At 32.6% G+C, this 21,222-nt stretch overlaps 3 protein-coding genes across 4 annotated transcripts in view; 2 read left to right on the forward strand and 1 right to left on the reverse strand.

The window, feature by feature from the left end:
• The first annotated feature begins 903 nt into the window (after positions 1 to 903).
• LOC125201222 (60S ribosomal protein L31-like) overlaps positions 904 to 21,222 on the forward strand; it is a 66,246-nt gene continuing 45,927 nt past the window's right edge. Inside the window, exon 1 of the mRNA XM_048099248.1 lies at positions 904 to 1,047. Coding sequence (XP_047955205.1) covers positions 962 to 1,047 — 86 coding nt within the window. The 5' untranslated portion in view covers positions 904 to 961. The remainder of the gene's footprint in view (positions 1,048 to 21,222) is intronic.
• LOC125201221 (splicing factor 3B subunit 6-like protein) lies at positions 7,961 to 9,773 on the reverse strand. Its single transcript, XM_048099246.1, has 2 exons — positions 9,618 to 9,773; positions 7,961 to 8,478 (listed from the first exon to the last, which is right to left on the reverse strand). The coding sequence occupies exon 2, from the start codon at positions 8,468 to 8,470 to the stop codon at positions 8,090 to 8,092; it is 381 nt and encodes a 126-aa protein (XP_047955203.1). The 5' UTR covers positions 8,471 to 8,478; positions 9,618 to 9,773; the 3' UTR covers positions 7,961 to 8,089.
• LOC125201219 (E3 ubiquitin-protein ligase makorin-like) lies at positions 13,887 to 20,803 on the forward strand. Of its 2 annotated transcripts, none has more exons than XM_048099243.1 (8): positions 13,887 to 14,034; positions 15,445 to 15,532; positions 15,620 to 16,404; positions 16,475 to 16,544; positions 18,619 to 18,707; positions 19,459 to 19,529; positions 19,680 to 19,752; positions 20,348 to 20,803. In XM_048099243.1, exons 1-6 carry the CDS (start codon positions 14,024 to 14,026, stop codon positions 19,493 to 19,495), a joined length of 1,080 nt encoding a protein of 359 aa, XP_047955200.1. In that variant the 5' UTR covers positions 13,887 to 14,023; the 3' UTR covers positions 19,496 to 19,529; positions 19,680 to 19,752; positions 20,348 to 20,803. The 2 variants fall into 2 exon arrangements, with proteins under 2 accessions (XP_047955200.1, XP_047955199.1); XM_048099242.1 differs by having other exon boundaries at positions 19,459 to 19,525.

Here is a 21,222-nt window from a genome sequence, read left to right on the forward strand (position 1 = left end):
ATTCAAATTCATCCCATAACTTCTAAATATATCAAATTACGGCCAAAACTCGCCTTTTATATATGTATAGATTTCTGAAACTTGGATTAGCGATTAATTTGCTATAAAATTTATACTCCTTCCCTCCCACTCTTCTCAGCATTATTCTCTCTCTTATTTATTTCTCTATTTTAACTATTTATTATATTTTTTATAAAATAAGTGCAGAAAAGTGACTGAGACTCCTAAAATAGAACGGAACGAGTGCTTTATAGTTTCTAATCATTAATTAATGCTTTTATAATTAGAGAATTTTAAAATCAACTTTGTAAGTAAAAGCCAATGGACAATACACTTCTTTCAAAATATTTGCTCACTCTTAAAAAATAAAATTGTCATAATATAAAAATATTACTCATATTACTTATTTTGGGAGTCTTCTTTTTAAAAATTTCAAATAATTTAGAAGTAGAAAAAAATGGAAAAGTATCTCGTTGGGAGGGGCTTAAGCCCCTACCCCTCTCTGTGAGATATATACTGCACTAACAATACTTTAATTATTTTTTCTTTTTATTTTTACTTTTACAATTATACATTAAAATTTGTGACATTTTTGAAAGTTTATTTTGTAACTAATGGGGGTAACATTAAAATTTAGTGACGGAAAAATAAATCACATAATTTAAAATGGAAAACGAAAATGACACACTTTAAACTTTTAAAAAATAAATTTTTCTTAGTAGAAAAAAACAGCAACAATTTCTAAAATATAAAAAAAATATCAGAATTAAAATAGAATAGTTAAGTGATCAATAATGCATTAGTTACCTCACGTAGGCTATCAAGGCCCACTATAAATATAATAGCCCACAGAAATAGGCCTTTTTACGCTGAAGCCCAAATAAAATCACACATAAATTTCTAGGGTTTGTTTTCCTCAGCAGACAAAAGGAAAGAGGCGATTAACCTTGAAGCAGCAACAATGTTGGTTAAGGCCAACAAGCCAAGGAAAGAGGAGGTTGTCTCCAGAGAATACACCATCAATTTGCACAAACGTCTCCACGGATGGTATGAAACGCTTCTCTCTACGAGATACACACTATGCTCTCCGTATCTGAGCTATTTTCTACCTAATTCTTTCATTATCTTTTCAATCTACAGGCTTAATTGCTGCTATGCTATCAGATTCTCAATATTTATTTGCGATCCAATATGTATGAAAATGATAGATAAAATGTTGCTGTTCTCTAGAGATTAATTTCTGCTTGAGTTTCAAGTAATTAAAAGTATAGAAGTGCAGCAGAAGCACATGAATTAAGAGAATATTAAAATGAATTAATTCATTTATTTTAAGTAATTGTCTTTCAAATGAAAACTGATCACTAGTTATTGTAGATTCCATATAGTACCTTTTTGCTACCTGGTGAATATACAACTAAATACTAGCCCTGCATCTGCTTGTACTGTATAATTGTTTTTATCTATATTTAGAGTTATATGCATGTGATACTATTTATTACAACACTATATTGAATTTTAGTCTTATTCTATGAAAAAACAGTCCTTGCTATGTAGCATGCAGTTCCATCTTTGTAAAATTGGGTTGAGCTTTAGTCTTATTGATTTTAGCATAGCTATGATGTTATAATTGGTGTCATATATTTACATACTGAAAATATTAGAATACAATGCTAGTGTGCCAAGAAGGATCCGTGTTCGCATTGCACGCAAGAGAAATGACGATGAAGATGCCAAGGAAGAGCTCTACTCTTTGGTCACCGTTGCAGAAATTCCGGAAGGAGGGTTGAAGGGATTGGGAACCCAAGTCATTGATGAAGAAGAGTGAAAATTCAATTTTTCTTTTGATAGGTTTTCTGTTTACTAAAGTTATGCGGTTGTGGACCCTTCTGTGTTGGAAACTCATATTTGTATTTTGAAATTTGGTTTTCATTTCATAATACTAGTAAGTAGTAACTGCCATTTTAATAGAGCAAAAGTCCTAGTAACTTGCAACTAAGTTTAATCTTGATTACGACTTTCAAGCGTTTTTGGCTAATTTTTAGTTGTAAAACTCGTTTTGGTTTTTCAAAAAAAAGGTTTACACCACTGCTTTTTACTAGTAACGTCTATTGAATTTTCTCATACAAAATTTAAAATTTTAATTAATTAAATTAAGATAAAAATATAAAATTATATAGAGCTTTTAAATCACTAATAAACCAATGACATTAATTACGACGTTTTGTTATGTTATTAATAATTTTTGGTAATGTTGAAAAATCAAAATAATATTTCATATTGTCTTATACTCCCTCCGTCCCGTTTTAGCAGTCTCATTATCTACATTATTCTCTTTTTTACTTTATTATTTCTCAACTTTAACTATTTATTACTCCCTCCGTCCCGGAGTATTAGACTCGCTTCTTTTGGGCACATGATTTAAGGAATTGATATTTAAATAGTTAAAGTGGAGAGAGTAAAGTATGAGAGGGAAAAAGTAGGGGAGAGAAGAGAGAAAAAAGTAGGTGGAGAATAAAATAAGATAGATGTTTTTTGCTAAAAAATGAAATGAGTCTAATATGTTGGGACATCCTAAAAGGGAAAGTTGGTCTAATATCTTGGGACGGAGGGAGTATCATTTTTACAAAACGAGTGCAGAAAAGTCAATGGGACTGCTAAAACGGGACGGAGGGAGTAGATTTTTTTAATGATGTTGAAATTTTTATTTAATTCTTATGTTGGAATTAATTACATTGTTCATCAATCCATTTAATTACTAATTATATAACATTCAATAATTTCACTAATAGAAAATTGATTAACAATAGCAAATTATTCAAGTCCATTAATAAAAAATAATAGACCAAAATACAACCAAGAAATGAAAATTTCAATAAAGAATAGAATCTACAATCATTTATGCTCGTGCAACTCTAACCCATCGCCCATCGACCTCCATCTATCTCCAATAGCTTTCATCTTCTCCGCTCATCATTTTCAACACTTTCATCAACCTGCGTCGACACCATCTTCTTAGTCAAAAGCCAGTTTGCTCCATATGTAGCAACTATAGACCCCATATTGCACTTTCGAGAAATATTTTCATTCGTGAATAATGCAAACACAACTTAACATTTGTACTATAAAATTCATAAAATACTTACCAATTTCAAAACCAAATTTGGCAAGGTGAATGTGTCCATGATATCAACCTTTGATTCCATTTCCATGGTTTCAACTATCCTCTCTGGTAAGAACATAACAACAAATATCAGTAACAGAATAATCACACTTAAAGAATGTGTTAAATGGAGAAATATAAAAAGATATTATTGATAAAGAGCAAGAATCAACTGGAAGGGATCAGCTAAGCCTTTTCATAAGACATTTGCTCCTACACCAATGATAAATTAACATGTGTACACTCTTTGAAAAAATTAAAAATAAATTAATTTCTATGTGGCATCTCTTCCTCCTCTCACACTCCACACTCCGCTGAATTCAACATTCATTTCATCTTCCCCACAAATCTAAAACGCCAGCTGAGCCGGCGGTGCACCAGCGGATCTTCACTTCCTTCTCCCAACTCCATCAAATTTCTCTGCAGCTACGGCGGTCGGATTCTCCCCCGCCACTCAGACGGCAAGCTCCGCTATCACGGCGGCCAAATCTCGATTGTATAGAATAATTGATTCAGATTTAGGTTTTGTATTGATTTTAATACTCGTGTTAATTCGTAAATTAAAGAGCTGTTGGTGAAGATAGGGAGATGTGTGGATCATCGGTGAGTTTGAGGTGCCAATTGCTCGCGGATGATCTGGACGCTTTGATTTCGATCACCTGCGATGAGGATCTAACCAATCTCATCTAAATATACGACACTGCCTTTAAGATCAGAGCCTTCCTCTCCGTCAAAAAGGTGTCCCTGACTCCAGAATGCCCGACCTCGTTCAAACGGATCACGTCAAAACCCTCTGCGTATCCTACTATCTGCCGGAAAGTTACCCCAAAGATTCCTTTTATCACTATCATTATCAACTTATCCACACCTACAAACACTCGGAATAGATACAAATCATCACTAGTTTGGAAGGGGGGGTGAGAGAGAGGCAGAGGTGGTGGAGAGTTGTGAGGAAGATGAAATAACTGTTGAATTCAGCGGAGTGTGGAGTGTGAGAGGAGGGAGAGATGCCACATAATATTTAATTTATTTTTTACTTTTTTAAAGAGCGCACACATGTTAATTTATGACTGGTGTAGGAGCAAATGTCTTAGGAAAAGGCTTAGCTGATCCCTTCCGAGAATCAACTGAAAACAAATTCGTTTCGTAGAAAATTCAGTGATGTAAAAGATTAATGAGAATGTGAGTAATAAGCTAGTGAATGACACAAATATATATAGGCAAAAAAAATATAGAGAAGTTATAGTGCGTTAAATTTACATTAAATTATTATTCATACAATTCCTAATAATGTGTAATAATGTGGCAGTTACAAAGTTACAGATCTTCTAATTCGTGTAACCCCAATTTCATGGTTGATCAATATGTAGGGTTTATTATTGAAATATTGAGATTAAATTACAATTATTAAAAATTTGTAACGGCAACAAATTTATAAACCCATATGAAGATAACTTCCAAGCCACATTTATCACTCTAATTAGTGTAACAGCTTATCCTACAAATGAAAATTGAAATATAATTAGATGAATTTATTCAAATAATTTTTATAATTGGTGACTAAATTTGTAACAGCCATATTTATAAATTGAATTGATTATTTGATTAGCCCACCAAAATATCTAAATTTAACGAAATATCTAAAACTTATAAATATTTGCAATTAAGAGCAAAACTTTGCGTTTTATACATGTATAAATATATGAAAAATCTTTCACAATTGTTATACATTCGACTCTATTGGACTTATTTATTCCAGATTTGAAAATGGACTCTAAGCAATTAGAACTTTATATTGTTTTTTAGTTACAATTCGCCCACACATATTTGAGCTAACTTAACCTATAATATATTAATTAAAAAAGAATTGTTTTTTAGTTTCAATTTAGGCAAACATACTTTAACTAACATAATACTATAACTTACTGATTAAAAGAGAAGCATTAAGTATTTGACTCTATCGGACTTATTTATTCCAGATTTGAAAATGGACTCCAAGTAGAATTTTATTGTTTTTTAGTTATTCCCTCTGTCCCATTATAAATGAAACGTTTTTTTTTTTTATCTCAATAAATGAAACGCTTCTAAAAATAAAAGCAATACTTTTTCTACTTTTTCTTCTCTCTTACTTTACTCTCTCTTCATTAACTCACAAAACAACACTACATAAAATTATGTGCCGAAAAGCAAATATTGCATATTTAATGGGACGGAGGGACATATTTGAGCTAACTTAACCTATAATTTATTAATTTAAAAAGAATTGTTTTTTAGTTACAATTTAGGCAAACATACTTTAACTAACTTAAAACTATAACTTACTGATTAAAAGAGAAGCATTAAGTATTTGACTGAACTAACTGTGCGATGCACGCTCAAATAATTTTATAATTGCATTATTTAAAAACTGAATTCACATTTATAAAATAGAAATAATATCATTATAACAAGTTGTGAACTCACAAATATATAGTATAATAATAATTTACTATACCAATAAAAACTCAAATAATCAATTAAGTTTCAATTATAAAAGTTGAACACAAAAGACACACCAATAAAAACACTTTTTGACATGTAGTACAAAAGATCAATCATAAACACATTATTGATTATATTTAATGGAAGAAAAACCGAGAAATTATTGATGTATATGTTGGGTTATGATTGACGTGTACTAAGTACTAAATTACATGTGCCAATTTACTAATAAACTTATTATTAGAGATAATTTCTTATTTTGGATATATAACTTGCGTTTAATAAATATAAATACATCACTATATTCCAATTTTTTAAAAATTTCAAAACTTATTTGATAAAAAGTAATGAATTTTATTATACCAATGTTTGGACTTAGAAACTTAAACTATGATTTCAATATATGCTTAATTTTAGTATTTTCCAACAAAAAGAAGTTTTATTTATGATTTTACTTAAAAGAGAATTGATATGCCGCAGGAACTTAATTTGAGCGACTGTGAGCGCCGACTGTATTTCTCTCTCTCCTCACGCCTACTATTCTCAATCTATTCTCTCACCTATAGTCTCTCTCCTCAATCCATCTCTCCCTTGAACCATTTTTTTCCTATCTCCATGTTTCTCCATCATTCATTCTCTCTCATCACTTTCTTCTATTCATATCAAATTCTCTCTTTTTGTTCCTTCTTTCAACTAATTTGCTTTGCACCACCAGAAATTGAAAGCGCCTCTTCTCCGGTTTTTGTTCCTTTTCCATTTTTTTTCACTTTCATTTTTTTCTTTTTCTAATTTCCATGGTTTACCAGTGTATATTCACGATTCACTGCTTTTCAACAGTACCCAGTATTTCTTCTCACTCCTTCAATACCCAATTCCTCATTTTTTCTGTAAATTTTGCTTCCTCTCAGTTTCAAATTGTAATTTTTTCTGGTTTTGTTCGAGAATAATTCTCAATGAGTAAATTTTATAAACAAAATTACTTGATTAAATTTTGACATCCACCTACAGTTTCTCAAATTTTTCTATTTTCCAAAGAGAGCGTCTGGATCGAGAACAGAGAAATGCTTAAAGAAATTAAAAGAGGGAAGAAGAGCACCGCCAAAAAACAAGGGATAAATTAATGATGTTGGAAAATAATTAATGAGAAAGAAACCAGTTGAGATAATTGATCGTCCTAATTCATCTGGGGCTCACTGGAATTGTGATTACAAAAAATCAAGAAGAAATAAATTGATTTTGAGAATGAATTCAGGTGTGATGATGAGGAGAGAGAAGAAATTAACGAACTAAAATCAACATATATGGTGATTGAATTGTAAAGAACCAAGAGATTTGCAGAAAAATTTGAAGCAAGTGAGAACATAAAAAGAAAACAAGAGGGATGCGGAGAGAATTTGATATGAATAGAAGAAAGTTAGGAGAGAATGGATGATGGAGAAACGTGGAGATAGGAAAAAATGGTGGAGGGGAGAGATTGGATTGAGGAGAGAGACGGTATGTGAGAGAATAGATTAAGAAATAGTAGGCGTGAGAAGAGAGAAATACATTTGGCACTCTCACTTGCTCAAATTAAGTCCCGCATCATATCAATTCTCTAACTTAAAATATGTTAAATTTTTAAATTATGATTAGTTAAATATACTATTAAAGGTATACATTTTTTTACCAAGTACTAGATTTTGTCTCTCTCTCTGCTTTTAGTGTATCTTATTTTATAAAATACTAGTATTAATTAAAAGAATAAATAATTAGTGTGTGCAAAATATTGTGTGTCCATGACATATACATTAAAAATATATATCGACATAAAAGAGAGACATATAGGACATGCGTAATTGTGTGCAATAATAGGAATATAAACAAATAAAAATAATAATAAATCACTAAATTAACAAACTTGAACAATAAATCACACTGCAATCTCCACTCATCTTCCTCACTAAAATTAAAATATACTGAATCATAGTGGTTATACATATTTTAATTTCACCGCCTCTATTTTATGGAATGGTCAAACGAGTTGTCATTTAATTTAACATATAATCTTAATTCTTAATGCATACTATATCAGTAATTGGTTATTGCAAACAGTATAAAATATGGAGCAATAAACAACACAATACAACACATCCAAACTCATAGATGATTTGTGTTATCGTCAAACCAAAAATGATTTATAAATAATTATACTAGCATTAAGAGTTTGCCTACTTGTCAAGAATAAAGAGATTTTATTCTCGACAGATTGTGATTCATTATCTATTAGTTTGAATCTGTTTGATCAGTAATGGATAAATTAATCATCAAAAATTTCATAAATGCAAGAATTAGAAATCCATATCATTATTAACACAAAAAAGTAAAGTTTGCTTCAATTAGCATACTACAAAGTCACATATTCAGTATTCCTAAGCTATCTATTTTCCAGATAACATGAAACGAAGTATACTACTTATCTTTGGGCGTGGAGATGCCGTACTTCTCCTGGAGCTTCTGGATTTCTTCCTCCTTCTTCTTCTGGTCAAACTTCTTCCCCATCTTCGCCTGCTGGTAATAGAGGACGATCAGGTACCGGTTCGCCACGTTGAAGCCAGAGAGGTGGTCCACAGCAGTCTTGGCGTCATAGATATCCTCGTAGACCACGAAGGCGGTGCCGCGAGTGTCCTTGTTGGTGCCGATGCGGATCTGCCGTATCGCCCCGTACTTGCCAAAGATGTCGTACATCTCCTCGCTCGTGATGTTGAACGGAAGGTTCCGAATGTAGAGCACGCGGTTCACCTCCGGCGGGAGCCGGGTGTTCCCTTTGCGGAGGCTGATTGCTGCTGCCATTGTAGCACCTGCATCAATAATAGAAACAGATTTTAAGCAAAATAAAAACAATACAACTCATACAGAGATATACATCCACCTGTGCTTTCACCGTACAGAGTATCACCACAAAAAGAAAGCAACAGCGATAAAAAAAGATTAACTGTATTTGACATTTGGAGTATGATTCACTTAAGGTTGTTATATAGAGACATACCAGAACAAGATCTCAAGCCCTGCGATTCTTCTTAAGTTTTACTTAAGCAAAAAAAATGCAAAACTGGATATGAGATCCAGGTATAACATGCACAGAAGAGGATGGAGGGGGTGGACTTGGAGGTGAATATCCAAAATCACATTATTTATGTAAAACATATACCAGCTAAATGATTATCCAAAAATAATTTATGATACACTTTAATAAGTATAATCATCAAAGCAAATGTGATGGATTTGCAATGTTGATTTCAAATTATGAATAGAAAATGACATGATTATGAAAATTACATGTCCCGACTCAAATAAACTACATGAAATTCATTCTTCGATAGGCCAGTGACAAAGATAGATTTGTTATATCCCTAGAATCACCAAAAAACCACCAAAAAAATTTAGAAAAAAAAAAACAATCTGAATCACTTGAAAAATATGACCATTGCTATATCTAGAAAAACTGAGAATTAATACTGAGTGCACGGAAAGTTCCAACACGTTTTACTTATCAAAAGCATTACTAAAAAACTAGAACTAATACTGAATAGACGAAGCTAATCAATTAAATTCAACCATAACAACTTCATGAAATCAAGTTTTGTTGTAATCGACAGCACATGAACATCAATCACTAGTAGAATTACACATCAAGTCCTGGGGAACTCAAGATGTGCCATCAGATCGGTAAAGATGAACTAAAATTAGGTAAAAATGGCATCATGACGAGAGAGATACTAAATCGTGAAAAAAAAACTGCATCATTGCATACACATCCTTCAGATCTAAGATTTGGGTACAGAATATGAAAGGTGAGCATAAATCAAGCCGAAAATTACTTAGTAAACAGCAGAAACACAAAGTTAAGAAAACGATAAACTATCGAGGGAAATTACGAAATCAATCGAGCTGCAATGATTGAAGCAAGGAATTAGGGAGAAATGAGTAGAGAAGTTACCTAAGCGTAGAGTCGTAGACGACGATGTGAGATCGAGAGTAGTCCGCCTTGACCTAACCCTATTGGAACACGCACATCAACGGCGGTGAGAAAGGGAGAGAAAATTGGGTGCGCCGATCTGGTTGGTGTAGGTTTCGAAAAGTAGTAGGTTTGGTATATTAATCTATGTATAATATTTGGGCTTTAGATTGGGCTTTTAGTGTGATGCTTATGTAAAACGGTTGCTATGTAAAACCATAAATAATTGCAAGCAATTTTTATATGCTACGAAAATTATTTTACCTTTCCCACATATATCATGATATATGTTTGTATTCCCAAAAATATTTTAGCCCCATATATTCTGATTTTAAGTTCAATTAAGCAAGTCACAAGCACTTGAATAATTGAAATTTAGTTATGTAGAGAATTTTTTTACCTTCTCGAAGTAGAATAGTACTCCCTCCGTTCTATAGTAATAAAGGTATTTCATTTTGCACACTCGTTTTGAAAAATAATTATAAATAGTTAAAGTGGATAATAATTAAAAGTAAGAGAGAGAATATTATAGATAAGACTCTTCTCTGCATTATTCTTTCTCTTACTTTACTTTTTTTCCAGTTTAACTATTTATAGTTAATTTTTCAAAACAAGTGCGCAAAATGAAACGCCTCTATTACTATGGAACGGAGGGAGTATGTGTTTTTGAGATCGATTTTCTCTAGGTTCGCTGTTGAATAGAGCTTGAGTAGTGTTGGTGGTGCCGTTTCTGGAGGATACTCTATTTAGTAACTTACTGAATTTTCTGGTTTGCTTATCCTCGAAAATAATCATTTCTAGCGATTTTCGACAGTAAAATAGTTAGATTGAACTTGATATTGTTGATGGTGTCGTTTTTTTGATGTATTTCGTGGATTTAAAAAAAATATTTGAATTATCATTAGGTACTGTGCTTGGTAGAGGCGGTGATTATGTTTTAAGGTTTCCATTTGGTGACGGGAAATGGAAGAGAGTGTCGAAGCTTTGATTTGTTTGACTTTTTTTGTATAATGTAATTTTTAAAATATTTTGTGTGCGGTAAATTCATAACTCATATAAAATATTTTATCTTTATTCTTTCTCCACTCAACTCACGAAATAAAAATGTCTATAATCTCTTTTCGAAATGCTTTACTTAGAGTGAGATGGTACGATATACATTTTTTTTATTATAAAGTGCATATAATGATGTTATTTCTTATTTATGTTGAATTATTTTAAATTTGTATTTAATAAGTGAAAATCATACGACTCGTGAGCCGATAAGGGAGAAGTATGAATATGTTAGATAGTATCTTTTATACAATCCAACTATTAGTTTGTTGTAATTTGTTTGATGATTATTTTATATTCATGATTTGTTAGTATTAACTATACATGATTTAAAAATATGTATGTTTTCTTTTCATTTTAATTAAATGTGAAAAACATTATACTAATTAGCATTTTGTATGTTTATATTTGTTTATACTTGAAACATAAACATATATATATTGGGGTGCGATCAAATACTAACTAGTTTACAGTAATAACTAATAACTAATATCAATTTTGTATGTTAAAAATATCAACACAAATACATAAATCTATCAATCTTCTTGTGTTGATATCTTAACGTATGTATTTGTGTTGATATTTAAATTTACATGTTGTATTGATATAATTATATCTTTGTATTGATAATTTTAATACACAAAATTGAAAATTATTAGTTATTATTTTAAATTTATTAGCACACTAACGCTATGTATATTTACTAAAGTGTTAATATAGTAGTAGTACTTTGTACTTCAAACCCATTGCAAGTGCACATTCACCTTTTTGTATATCTTATTCTTAAATATTAATGTCTTTAATATTTTTTATCCTATATTTTGTTTTATTTTATTCCTCTCGCATCAAAAGTTAAAACTGTATAAAATCGTTTGATGAATGATAGTGAAATGAATATTCATTTTCCTTCTAACATTGTTTATCTAATGTTGGATATTTTCTCAAAACCATTATTTCAAAGATTTATCTTTGGATCCCAAAGACTTGAGCAACTGTTTGCAAGATCATGCTATACTTGCTCCCACGCTGGACGTTGTTGATGAGGTTAACAAATTCTTGATTTCGTTGGATCAGCTTTCAGGGTCGAGTATATTTGAGCTCTAATAGCATTTCAAATTCGAAATTTAAAACTATTTATTTGTTCAAATTATTTGTTTTTTTTTCTCTTTTGGATGTAGTAGTATATTTTCCTTTATCTTCATCCACATATTTCCTATTTTGTTATTTCTTTTATTTAATATTACTACACTTATATTAGATATTAAAATTGTATAAAAACATATATTGAATATGAAATGGTTCGATACAGTATCTTGATAGAAGTACATATTTCTTTTTGGTGTTGTTTATAATGTTATGGACTAAAGTCTCTTTTTGGTCCTTAACATATGACGATTTTATGATTTTGGTCCAGAACATTATCTTTTGAATTATTTGATCCAATACATTTAAAAACGGGCCGCAATCAGTCCATTTTGGACGGTGCCGTGTAATACTAACGGTCAACGGCTGTTTAGCCGATTTTGACCGAATTAAACATTTAATTTAGAATTTTTAATTATTTTCAAAAACAATTATTGTAATTCTAAATGCCCAAAACAGAAAGAACACTTCTTGATTTCCTCTTTCTTCTCGGTTTTCCTTGAAGATTGCCGCTTGTCACTGTTCTTGGATTAATAAGGGAAACTAATTATATGTCGGCGATCAGTAAAATGCAGACGGAAGCGAGGGTCGGAGTGGTGGTGGAGGGAGGGGGGCCTGAGTGCGACGATGACGTCATCGGTGGTAGTCGAGCCGCATACCAGAGGAAAATCGACACCGCCCCCACAATTCCTCGCCGGAGCCGTCAGCGAGACTTGTACCATTCTTCTCGCACGCCTCACCATTCTCTTTCAGATTTTTACTCATTTATGAATTGCTCAACATTGTAATCCCTTTTTCAGTTGAAGAACTCATAGTAGTGTGGGTTTGAATTGAATTGGAATGAATTGTGCCTTTTTATGGTGAATTGAATCAATTGATTGTCTTGCTTTGATAGGGTTTATGTTTACCCTTTTCTTTGTTACATAATTGAGTTGAATTGAAGGATGAATCGGTTTTGTAGCTTCAGCAATGCACTCCGATGCATCTTGGTTAGAGAAGGCAAGCATATAGCGTGAGCCGAGAAGAAAGAAGAAATCAAGAAATGTTCTTTATATATTGGGTTTTTAGAATAACAATAATTATTTTGAAAATAATTAAAAATTCTAAATTAAATGTTTAATTCGGTCAAAATCAGCTAAACAGCCGTTGACCGTTAGTTTTACACGGCACCGTCCAAAATGGACTGATTGCGGCCCGTTTTCAAATGTGTTGGACTAAATAATTCAAAAGATAATGTTTTGGACCAAAATCATAAAATCGTCATACGTTAAGGATAAAAAAGAGACTTTAGTCTATTCTGTATATATAAATTTTTATATTGTTTACCTATATTCTTTTTAAAAATATATATATTTGGTGGTTAACATATCTTCATTATTTGAAAATCTTTTGTCCTGTGCATAGCACAGGTGGTAACACTATTATTACTAAAAAAGAAGAAATGATAATGTAAGAGAATAAAAAAGAGAAATAAGATAATACTCCGTCCCACATTAAGTGTCACGTTTTGCCATTTCGGTTCGTCCTACAATAAGAGTCACATTTCACTTTTACCATAAATGGTAAGTAGACCTCACATTCCACCAACCAACTCTACTTGCATTTTATTATAAAAGTGAGACTTAGTCCACTAACTTATTCAACCCACTTTTCTTTACATTTCTTAAAACACGAGTTCAAACTAAATGTGACACTTAATGTGCGACGGAGGTAGTAATAAAAAATTAAGGGATTATTTTTTTGCATTAGAGGCATAGTTATAATACTCTACGGGTATTTGTTTAGCAAGATTGTATCCCGATATTAAATATGTTGTGTGTTAGGTTCTTGAGATTTAATCTTACAGTTCAATAATCAAGGGATAATTAATTATAATTAATCCTATAGGACTAAAATAGTTTCATAACTTAATCCAAAATTATATTTAATAGTAATAGTATTTTTTCTAATAAACCGAACGCCACTAGTAATTTATTCCAGATTTTCTCCCCAAAATAAAATATTAGCACGTTTTGGGGCCTTGGAGATATAATCTTAAATTTGGAGGACCATAGCGGCAACCATCTCACCCAACATCCGAACCGCCAAAATCCCTAAATTCACTCCGGAATCGCCGAATTTTTCTTCACCGAGTAAAAGTTCTCATCGTTATCGTACAAAATTTCGTAGATTTGTAAAGGATTTGCAGCAGCATGTCTAAACGGTGAGCAGATATTGAAACCGTATCCTATTATCTGGAATTATTAATTACTCCTATTTCTTCTGATTTTCTAATGATTTTTTATCCAATTGATATTTTTCCATAAATTACACCTTCGCCGATTGTATAGAAACTATTTGGATGTTCTCTTCATTGATTTCTTGAATTTGGATTCGTTCATACCAATTAGGTTGAGTGGAAGGTAGATAAATTTAAAGAAAAGGAAAAAATTAATTAAATTAGTAGAACAGCAATAAATTTACTTCGTCAACCAAAGTTATTCAGTATACATATATCATGAGCTTATTTCTTAAAGGTTTGATTGGTCTATAATGTAAATTGGAATAGGATTGATCCAAGCCGGACAAGGTTTTTTTGTTAGACTCGATTGTAAATTATGCACTGTGTGCTGATTGATTGTCAACTGAAAGTAGCCTGCTGTTCTGATCTTTCGGAATATGATCTGAGCATATTTTCCAGCATATAGTAGTTGTATACATGCTATGAAAAATTATAAGTTGCAATTGAAAGTTGAGTTGTTCCCTTATATGCTATATGAGTTTCCTTATCAATAAGTTTGTATGGAGGTAGTTAGTATGGTATTTTCCATGTACCTTTTTTCCATTTTAGAGTGTACAATGTCCCAAGTCTTTGCTGAAGTAGACCCACAAAAGTTATGAGATATCTAATGTAGTAAAGACCTTATGCTTCGGTTTTGGTTTATTTATATATACTTCTGTCTTCAAGGGCATAGTTGTAGACTTAGATAAGCCTTTGTCACGGCATTTGTCCTCTTTTCATGGATACATAAAGCTTTCAGAGCTGAACTTGGTTCAACTAGGTTGAATATTTGCATTTCCCTCCCCTTGTATCAATGAGGTAGTTGCTTGAACTTCTACTGGACTTTGGCTAGGACTATTGCTCTTACTTAATGATTGATTTCAAGATAGCACAATTTTTGTTATCACTTCCATAATTTAGCTCATTATCCGCTTCTCCTTTTATTGTCTTGAGAATAAAGAGAACGAATACAAAACTTTTATCAATCATAAGGAAGGAAGTTACAAACACCTTATTGGACTGAGAAATGACACACATCGTCATCTTCCTTTGGAAATTTGATTTCATTGGAATACTTAATGGAGTGGTTAGTCACATGCAGTCATGAAACTTTACCTTTATGCTAAACCCTTTAATGCATCTTGGCATCAAGTTTATTTTGTTAAACGGGACTTACTTATCTTGGAGCCTTTGCATCACTTGACAGAGCACTTCTTTAAACTGATTGTTGGTGATTTATTATTCCTTCAGGGCTCTGTGTCTTAATAATAAGGTTCTAGTTTCGTCTTGGTGGTCGTAGACTTTAGCCATTACTGTGTTAATAAAACTTTATGATGATTTTTATTCCTTCAGGGTTCTCTGCAAATTCTTTGCTAATGGTGCATGTCTAAAAGGGGAACACTGTGAGTATTCACATGATTGGAAGGCCCCACCTAATAATGTGAGTCTCTGTTAACCTGCTAGAAGTATTGACCATTTTAATATTTTTATATGACTTAATTAATTTTGGATGCGCATATTACTGTAGATATGTACGTTCTACCAGAAAGGAGTTTGTGCTTATGGCACTCGATGTAGATATGATCACATCAAAGTTTCTCGGTTACAGTCGCCGGCTTTATCCTCATCAGTTGAGCTTTCTTCAGCCAAGGAGGTTTCTACTAGAGCTGTGACATTAGGTTCCACTGCTTTTACTGGTGTTAGTGTTGAACAGTCATCTTATAACTTTCCACTTCATCCTCCTAGTATACCAGCATGGGGAGAGAATTCTGGGAATTGTGATAATCTAGTAACTCTACAAGGCGATGATGATTTGGCAGACTTTAGGGATGTAGATCCTGCTGACCAACCAATATGCTCTTTTGCTGCTGCCGGGGATTGTCCACATGGTGTGAGTTGCCCTAGAGTTCATGGGGATCTTTGTCCTACCTGTGGGAAGCATTGCTTGCATCCTTTTAGGCCTCAAGAAAGAGAAGAACACTTGAACACATGTGAAAAAAGGCAAAAACATTTAGAAGCATTAACACATAGTCAAGAAATAGAATGCAGTGTTTGTCTTGAGAAGATCCTCTCAAAACCTTCGGTAGCTGAACGTAAATTTGGAATATTGTCAGAGTGTGATCATCCATTTTGTATAGCATGCATTAGGAATTGGCGTAGTACTTCACGATCATCTGGCATGGATGCTAATTCTGCATTAAGATCCTGCCCTATATGTCGGAAGCTTTCATACTTTGTGATTCCTAGTGTCATTTGGTATTCCTCAAAAGATGATAAGCAAGAAATTGTTGACAGTTACAAGTCCAAGCTGAGGTACAGCGCAGCTCCCTCTTTGCTTTACTGCTTTCTTCTATTCCTCACACTGAAAAGAAGCATCTTTCAGATCTATTGATTGCAAGCACTTTGACTTTGGGAACGGGACCTGCCCATTTGGCACCAGTTGTTTTTATAAGGTGCGTGCATTTTCTCCTACTCCATTAATAAAAAAGGTATGCAGAAAGTCTGCTGCATTGATGAAACTTTCTTACAAATTGGATTTGTATACTATCTTTTTGCAAACTCACCTGTGTGTCACTAGCCTTCTAGCATAAGTTTCCAACTTAAACTTTCCTGAGAGCGAGAGATATTGTGGGTAGTTTTGTGTTTTAACAGATCAGTTATGAAAATTTCGTTAGTACTACTATAGTTGCTTTAGCGGTTAAGATAATTTTGCTACAGGAAGTTGGTTTAATGGTGCCATAATTTTAAGAGTGGAAAAAAGTACCCTGATTTTCTTTTGAAAATACAGAGAATTGATTTTGGCATCTTTGCTACTGTAGATGTCAATCAAATTTCTTTTTGCTTACTACTTACAGACACACACACAGCTTACTATCACATTATAGCATAATTGTTTTTTCATCTTCATTGGATACTTGTTTCAACGCGACAGGAATATACAATTTTTGCATCTCGACTTTCCTCCAACTTCTTCTAATCCTTCATTTTGAAGAGTGTTTAGTACAGTTATATAGACTTTTGCTCTTCCCCATTGTCACATGTTTCATAGCATATGTTGCTATCTTGAGACCAGTTCAGACTGAACTTTTTCCATGTATTGAAAAAGAGATGATTGTTTCTCTATGCTGTTGTGCACAAGTATATGTGTCCTACTGTAATTATTGAAGTATAACTTTATTTTAAATATGAAACACTATAATTTAGCAAAATGTTCGATGTTTCTTTAGGAGTTGTTGATATGAAATGTACTCAATGCGTTCTTTTTTGTGGCCACTTTAGATGCAGTGTAGTGAGTGCACCCTTGGTTGTGCCATGTGCGTTTACATGTTGTCTTTTTAATTTTCGATCATTTTCAGCATGAAGAGTTTTGCAACATGATCATTTCTTGTGTTCCTTGTTCAACTTGATGATAAAATTTGGACTTTTGACATCATTAAGTCTAAAAGTTTTGTACTATGGTCTTAACACACCACCACCAAAAAAAACCTGTTATATGAGAGGGGCTCGACGAAACTAAGCACACTATTGCTGCTGGAGGAGCATCCAACTGGTGCCAGAAAATTCAGAACGCCAACTATAATTATTGCCAAAATGACTTATTTGATGTAGAGCACATAAATTATGTATTCTGCTGGGTGCTGATGGATTTTGACAATGGGAACTCCTAACTTTTCCAAATCCAACCATTATTACACTACTACTCTATTCTTACTGCAGTTCTAATTTAGTCATTCTTGGATTATTTGGGTAATTCTAATTAATATATCCACTTTCTGGTGCTTTGGAGTACTCTAAAATGCTCCTTTTGTTGAATTGCAAAAAGGTTAGTCAAAAATTAAGGGAAGTGACTACATCAATATGCATGGCTGATAAATTTTCTTGGAGAAATTCTAGATTCCTCCCATTTCAATACAAATTAAAGAACTTGATATTGGTAATAATGAGCATTTGGAGAACATAATCATATGGATGCTGCCATTGTCACCTATGCTGCAAGATGTTGATGCTGATGTGAATAAAGTGATACAAATAGTTAAAATGTTGATATTCCTTAAATCATGAAGCTGGAAAAGTTGGGTTCAAAGTGTTGATAGAATTTCCTATGCCATCCAAGATTATGAATTAGGGCTAGTGATACTGGACTCTTGAGATTGGTATATGATTAAGTATATACCAAATTGGTATGATACAATGAGTTCCTTGTTTAAATAGTTCCTGAAAAAAAATTTCAATCCACGTTGTGAAGTACCAAACAAGATGGTACTTTGAAAAAGAAATGGTGCTCTACTGCTGATGTGATATTAGATGAGAATGTTTTTCCTTTCCAAATTATTTAGGAAATTTGACTGGGTGTGAGGAGGCACTGCTTTTAAAAAAACATGAGTGTGAGATTGAGGCAAGGTGTAGGTTCGTGTAGACAGGATGAATTTAACATTGTAACATTAGTTACCCTTCACTGCTACTTTGAGTTTACACGATGAGGGGATATGTTTATATCTAATAAATAGTAAGTATTCTGCTTTACAGCATGCATATCGTGATGGTCGTCTTGAGGAAGTTTCCCTTCGCCATCTTGGAGCGGAAGATGGAAATATAGTTATTGCCAAAAATGTTAGGTAATCCTTTTCTTGTCCTGATTTTTGCCTATTTTTCGTCGTAGGAATGGAATGACTGTTCTACATTCATTTCTAGTCTCATGCTTGATATAATGACATTCTGAAAAGCCATCTTATGAAAGAATTCCCATTCCCAAAAGCATGAGATTAGCTATTTTTTCCTTCCATGATAGTATTATGTATTCTTGTAAGAGGAATGAATATAAACTTTTGATATCAACACTGTTTTCATAATCTGCATGTATTTTTAATTATATTGTGTTTTGTGGGAACATGGTTATCACTAAGATAAATTTGATATTAACTAATGTGATTTTTAACTTTTTTTTATAAAATAAATTTAATCAACCAAAAACAGCTTCTTAAAAATAGAAAAATTATTCGTCTAATATATTCTATCATCCTTAGATATGTATCCTTGTAAAGTGTCAAGTGCAAATTATTGAATACTTATAAACCAATAGATAATAATATCAAATGAAAAGGTTATCTAAAAGGTCATGCTAAAAAATAATTTAATCTTGATAAATATCAACTATATTTTTAATTATCAATATTGAGACAAAAACTATTATTCAATTCTTTCATTCCTTGAACGCACCAAACATTATAAATCATGTTTCTATGATTCCTTCAAATTCCTGATTTCATCCAATACTATGTCTTCCTTTGTTACCAATTTCATCAATATATTTCTCCATTTATCCACTCATTGACATCTTATGTTTTGCTGCATTGCATGTACTTTTAGGCTCTCCGATTTTCTTAGTAATATGCGGCTAAGATGACCAATGCTTTGAGAGATCTAGAGTGCCCGGGTTGGTATCCTTCTATCCTCAACCCCTTACATGTTGTTTGTAACTGGACTTATGCGTTATTTGTGTTTCTTGATATTTCTATTAAATCCAATTCAGTTTATTGTTTTTTTCATATTGCTTCAGTTTTAGTAATATATAAACTTGTACAACCCAGGTTTTTTGTATCATTCTCTCATGCATCCAGCTTAAAACTACTAAGTTGATGGAGTAAGAGTGCTTTTATTAAGGTATGTAGATCTAAACTCTTATTTGGTGTGGATGTTTGAGAGAACTTAATTTTCAGATAAGATTTCTACTCAGCAGATTCTATCTGAGCTTACTCGCTCTGAGAGAAATATACAATTCTTTATGATAGTACAAAGTAGTAGGATGTTACTTTAGTCTGTTCACGCTGATGGTGGCTAAAGATATTAATTATGTTATTTATGCTTCATGTTGAGTTTATAAGAAAAATAAGTTCTTACTGCCCATGTGTGTGTGAGAGAGAGATACAGAGTATCAAACAGAAGTGCCAAAGGCACGACAAATACTTATTGAAACTAAAAGTTAATGAGAGGATGGATGAGCGGTGAGGGGCCTGAATGTGAAGATATGGCTTTTATAAAAAAGATTAAGATACCCGGTAATAAAACTTGAGATCCTTGATACTTTTTTTGGGGGAAAATACTCGTATATAAATTCATCACCGCCTTGGATTATCTTTTGTGGATTTAATACATTCAAGTAATTATTTCTTTTAAGTAATAGAACCAATTTTCAGTTGCAAGTTCTTCCATTTTCTGGTGCTGAAAACAAACTATTCTTCCTTCTTGGTGGTTTCAGATATAATAGTTTTCCCCTCAAATGCAGCATCCAGTTCCAGGTTCAGAGATTCGTTGGCATATACCGAATTTTGAATGTGTATCGAAGACTGAAATAATCTATGAAATTTACATCGATGTGTGGGGTAGTAGTAATTGTGTGGTTTAGAGGTGATTTTCCCATAACATGTCACCAAGATGACGAATGCCATGCAATATCGGCACTCTATAGACCTGGACACCTGGTTGAAAATAAACATTCATTGTTGTCGATGACATTGAGATTGCGCCGAAGTTGCAATCTTTTATAGCACATGACTGGGGGTGTTGTTACAGGTGGTAAAAATGCAGTACCATGTTAATTGTAAGACATTTTTTGATGGGGCTGTGAGGTTTTTAAATAACTTATGTCCCCCAGATTTATCTATAGACTTTGTAAATTAAGTGTGTTTGGCATTTTAAAGAAGCTAATTGTTTAGCATTGTGGTGATAAAAGTTGGCGTAGCAAATGTGATATCCTCCTTCAGGTGTGTTTGCTTCTTTTTTTTTGATCGAATTTTGTTAAGAGCACTCACAATAGGGAGACGTCTCATTGCCGTGCGGGACGGCGGTCGGGACAACGCCTATTGCGCACCGAGCGAGAGTCGTCCTGAATTTTTTTATTTTTTATTTATTTCAATTTCATATACAAATAATACAATTTTGGGCTTCATTTTATCACAACTCATTCTTCTGAGTATAAATTCTCTCTCTAGATATAATCAACTTTGTTCAATTTCGTATTTATTGTTTTAATATTTAATAAACATCAATAATTAAAATGAATCAAATAGAAAGGATCCCCCCTTCCAATCACTCGTCCAAGGAACATATGGGGGGATGGGATACTTGCGATAC

Source organism: Salvia hispanica, chromosome 1, assembly GCF_023119035.1.
Source record: "Salvia hispanica cultivar TCC Black 2014 chromosome 1, UniMelb_Shisp_WGS_1.0, whole genome shotgun sequence".
NCBI lineage: Eukaryota > Viridiplantae > Streptophyta > Magnoliopsida > Lamiales > Lamiaceae > Salvia > Salvia hispanica.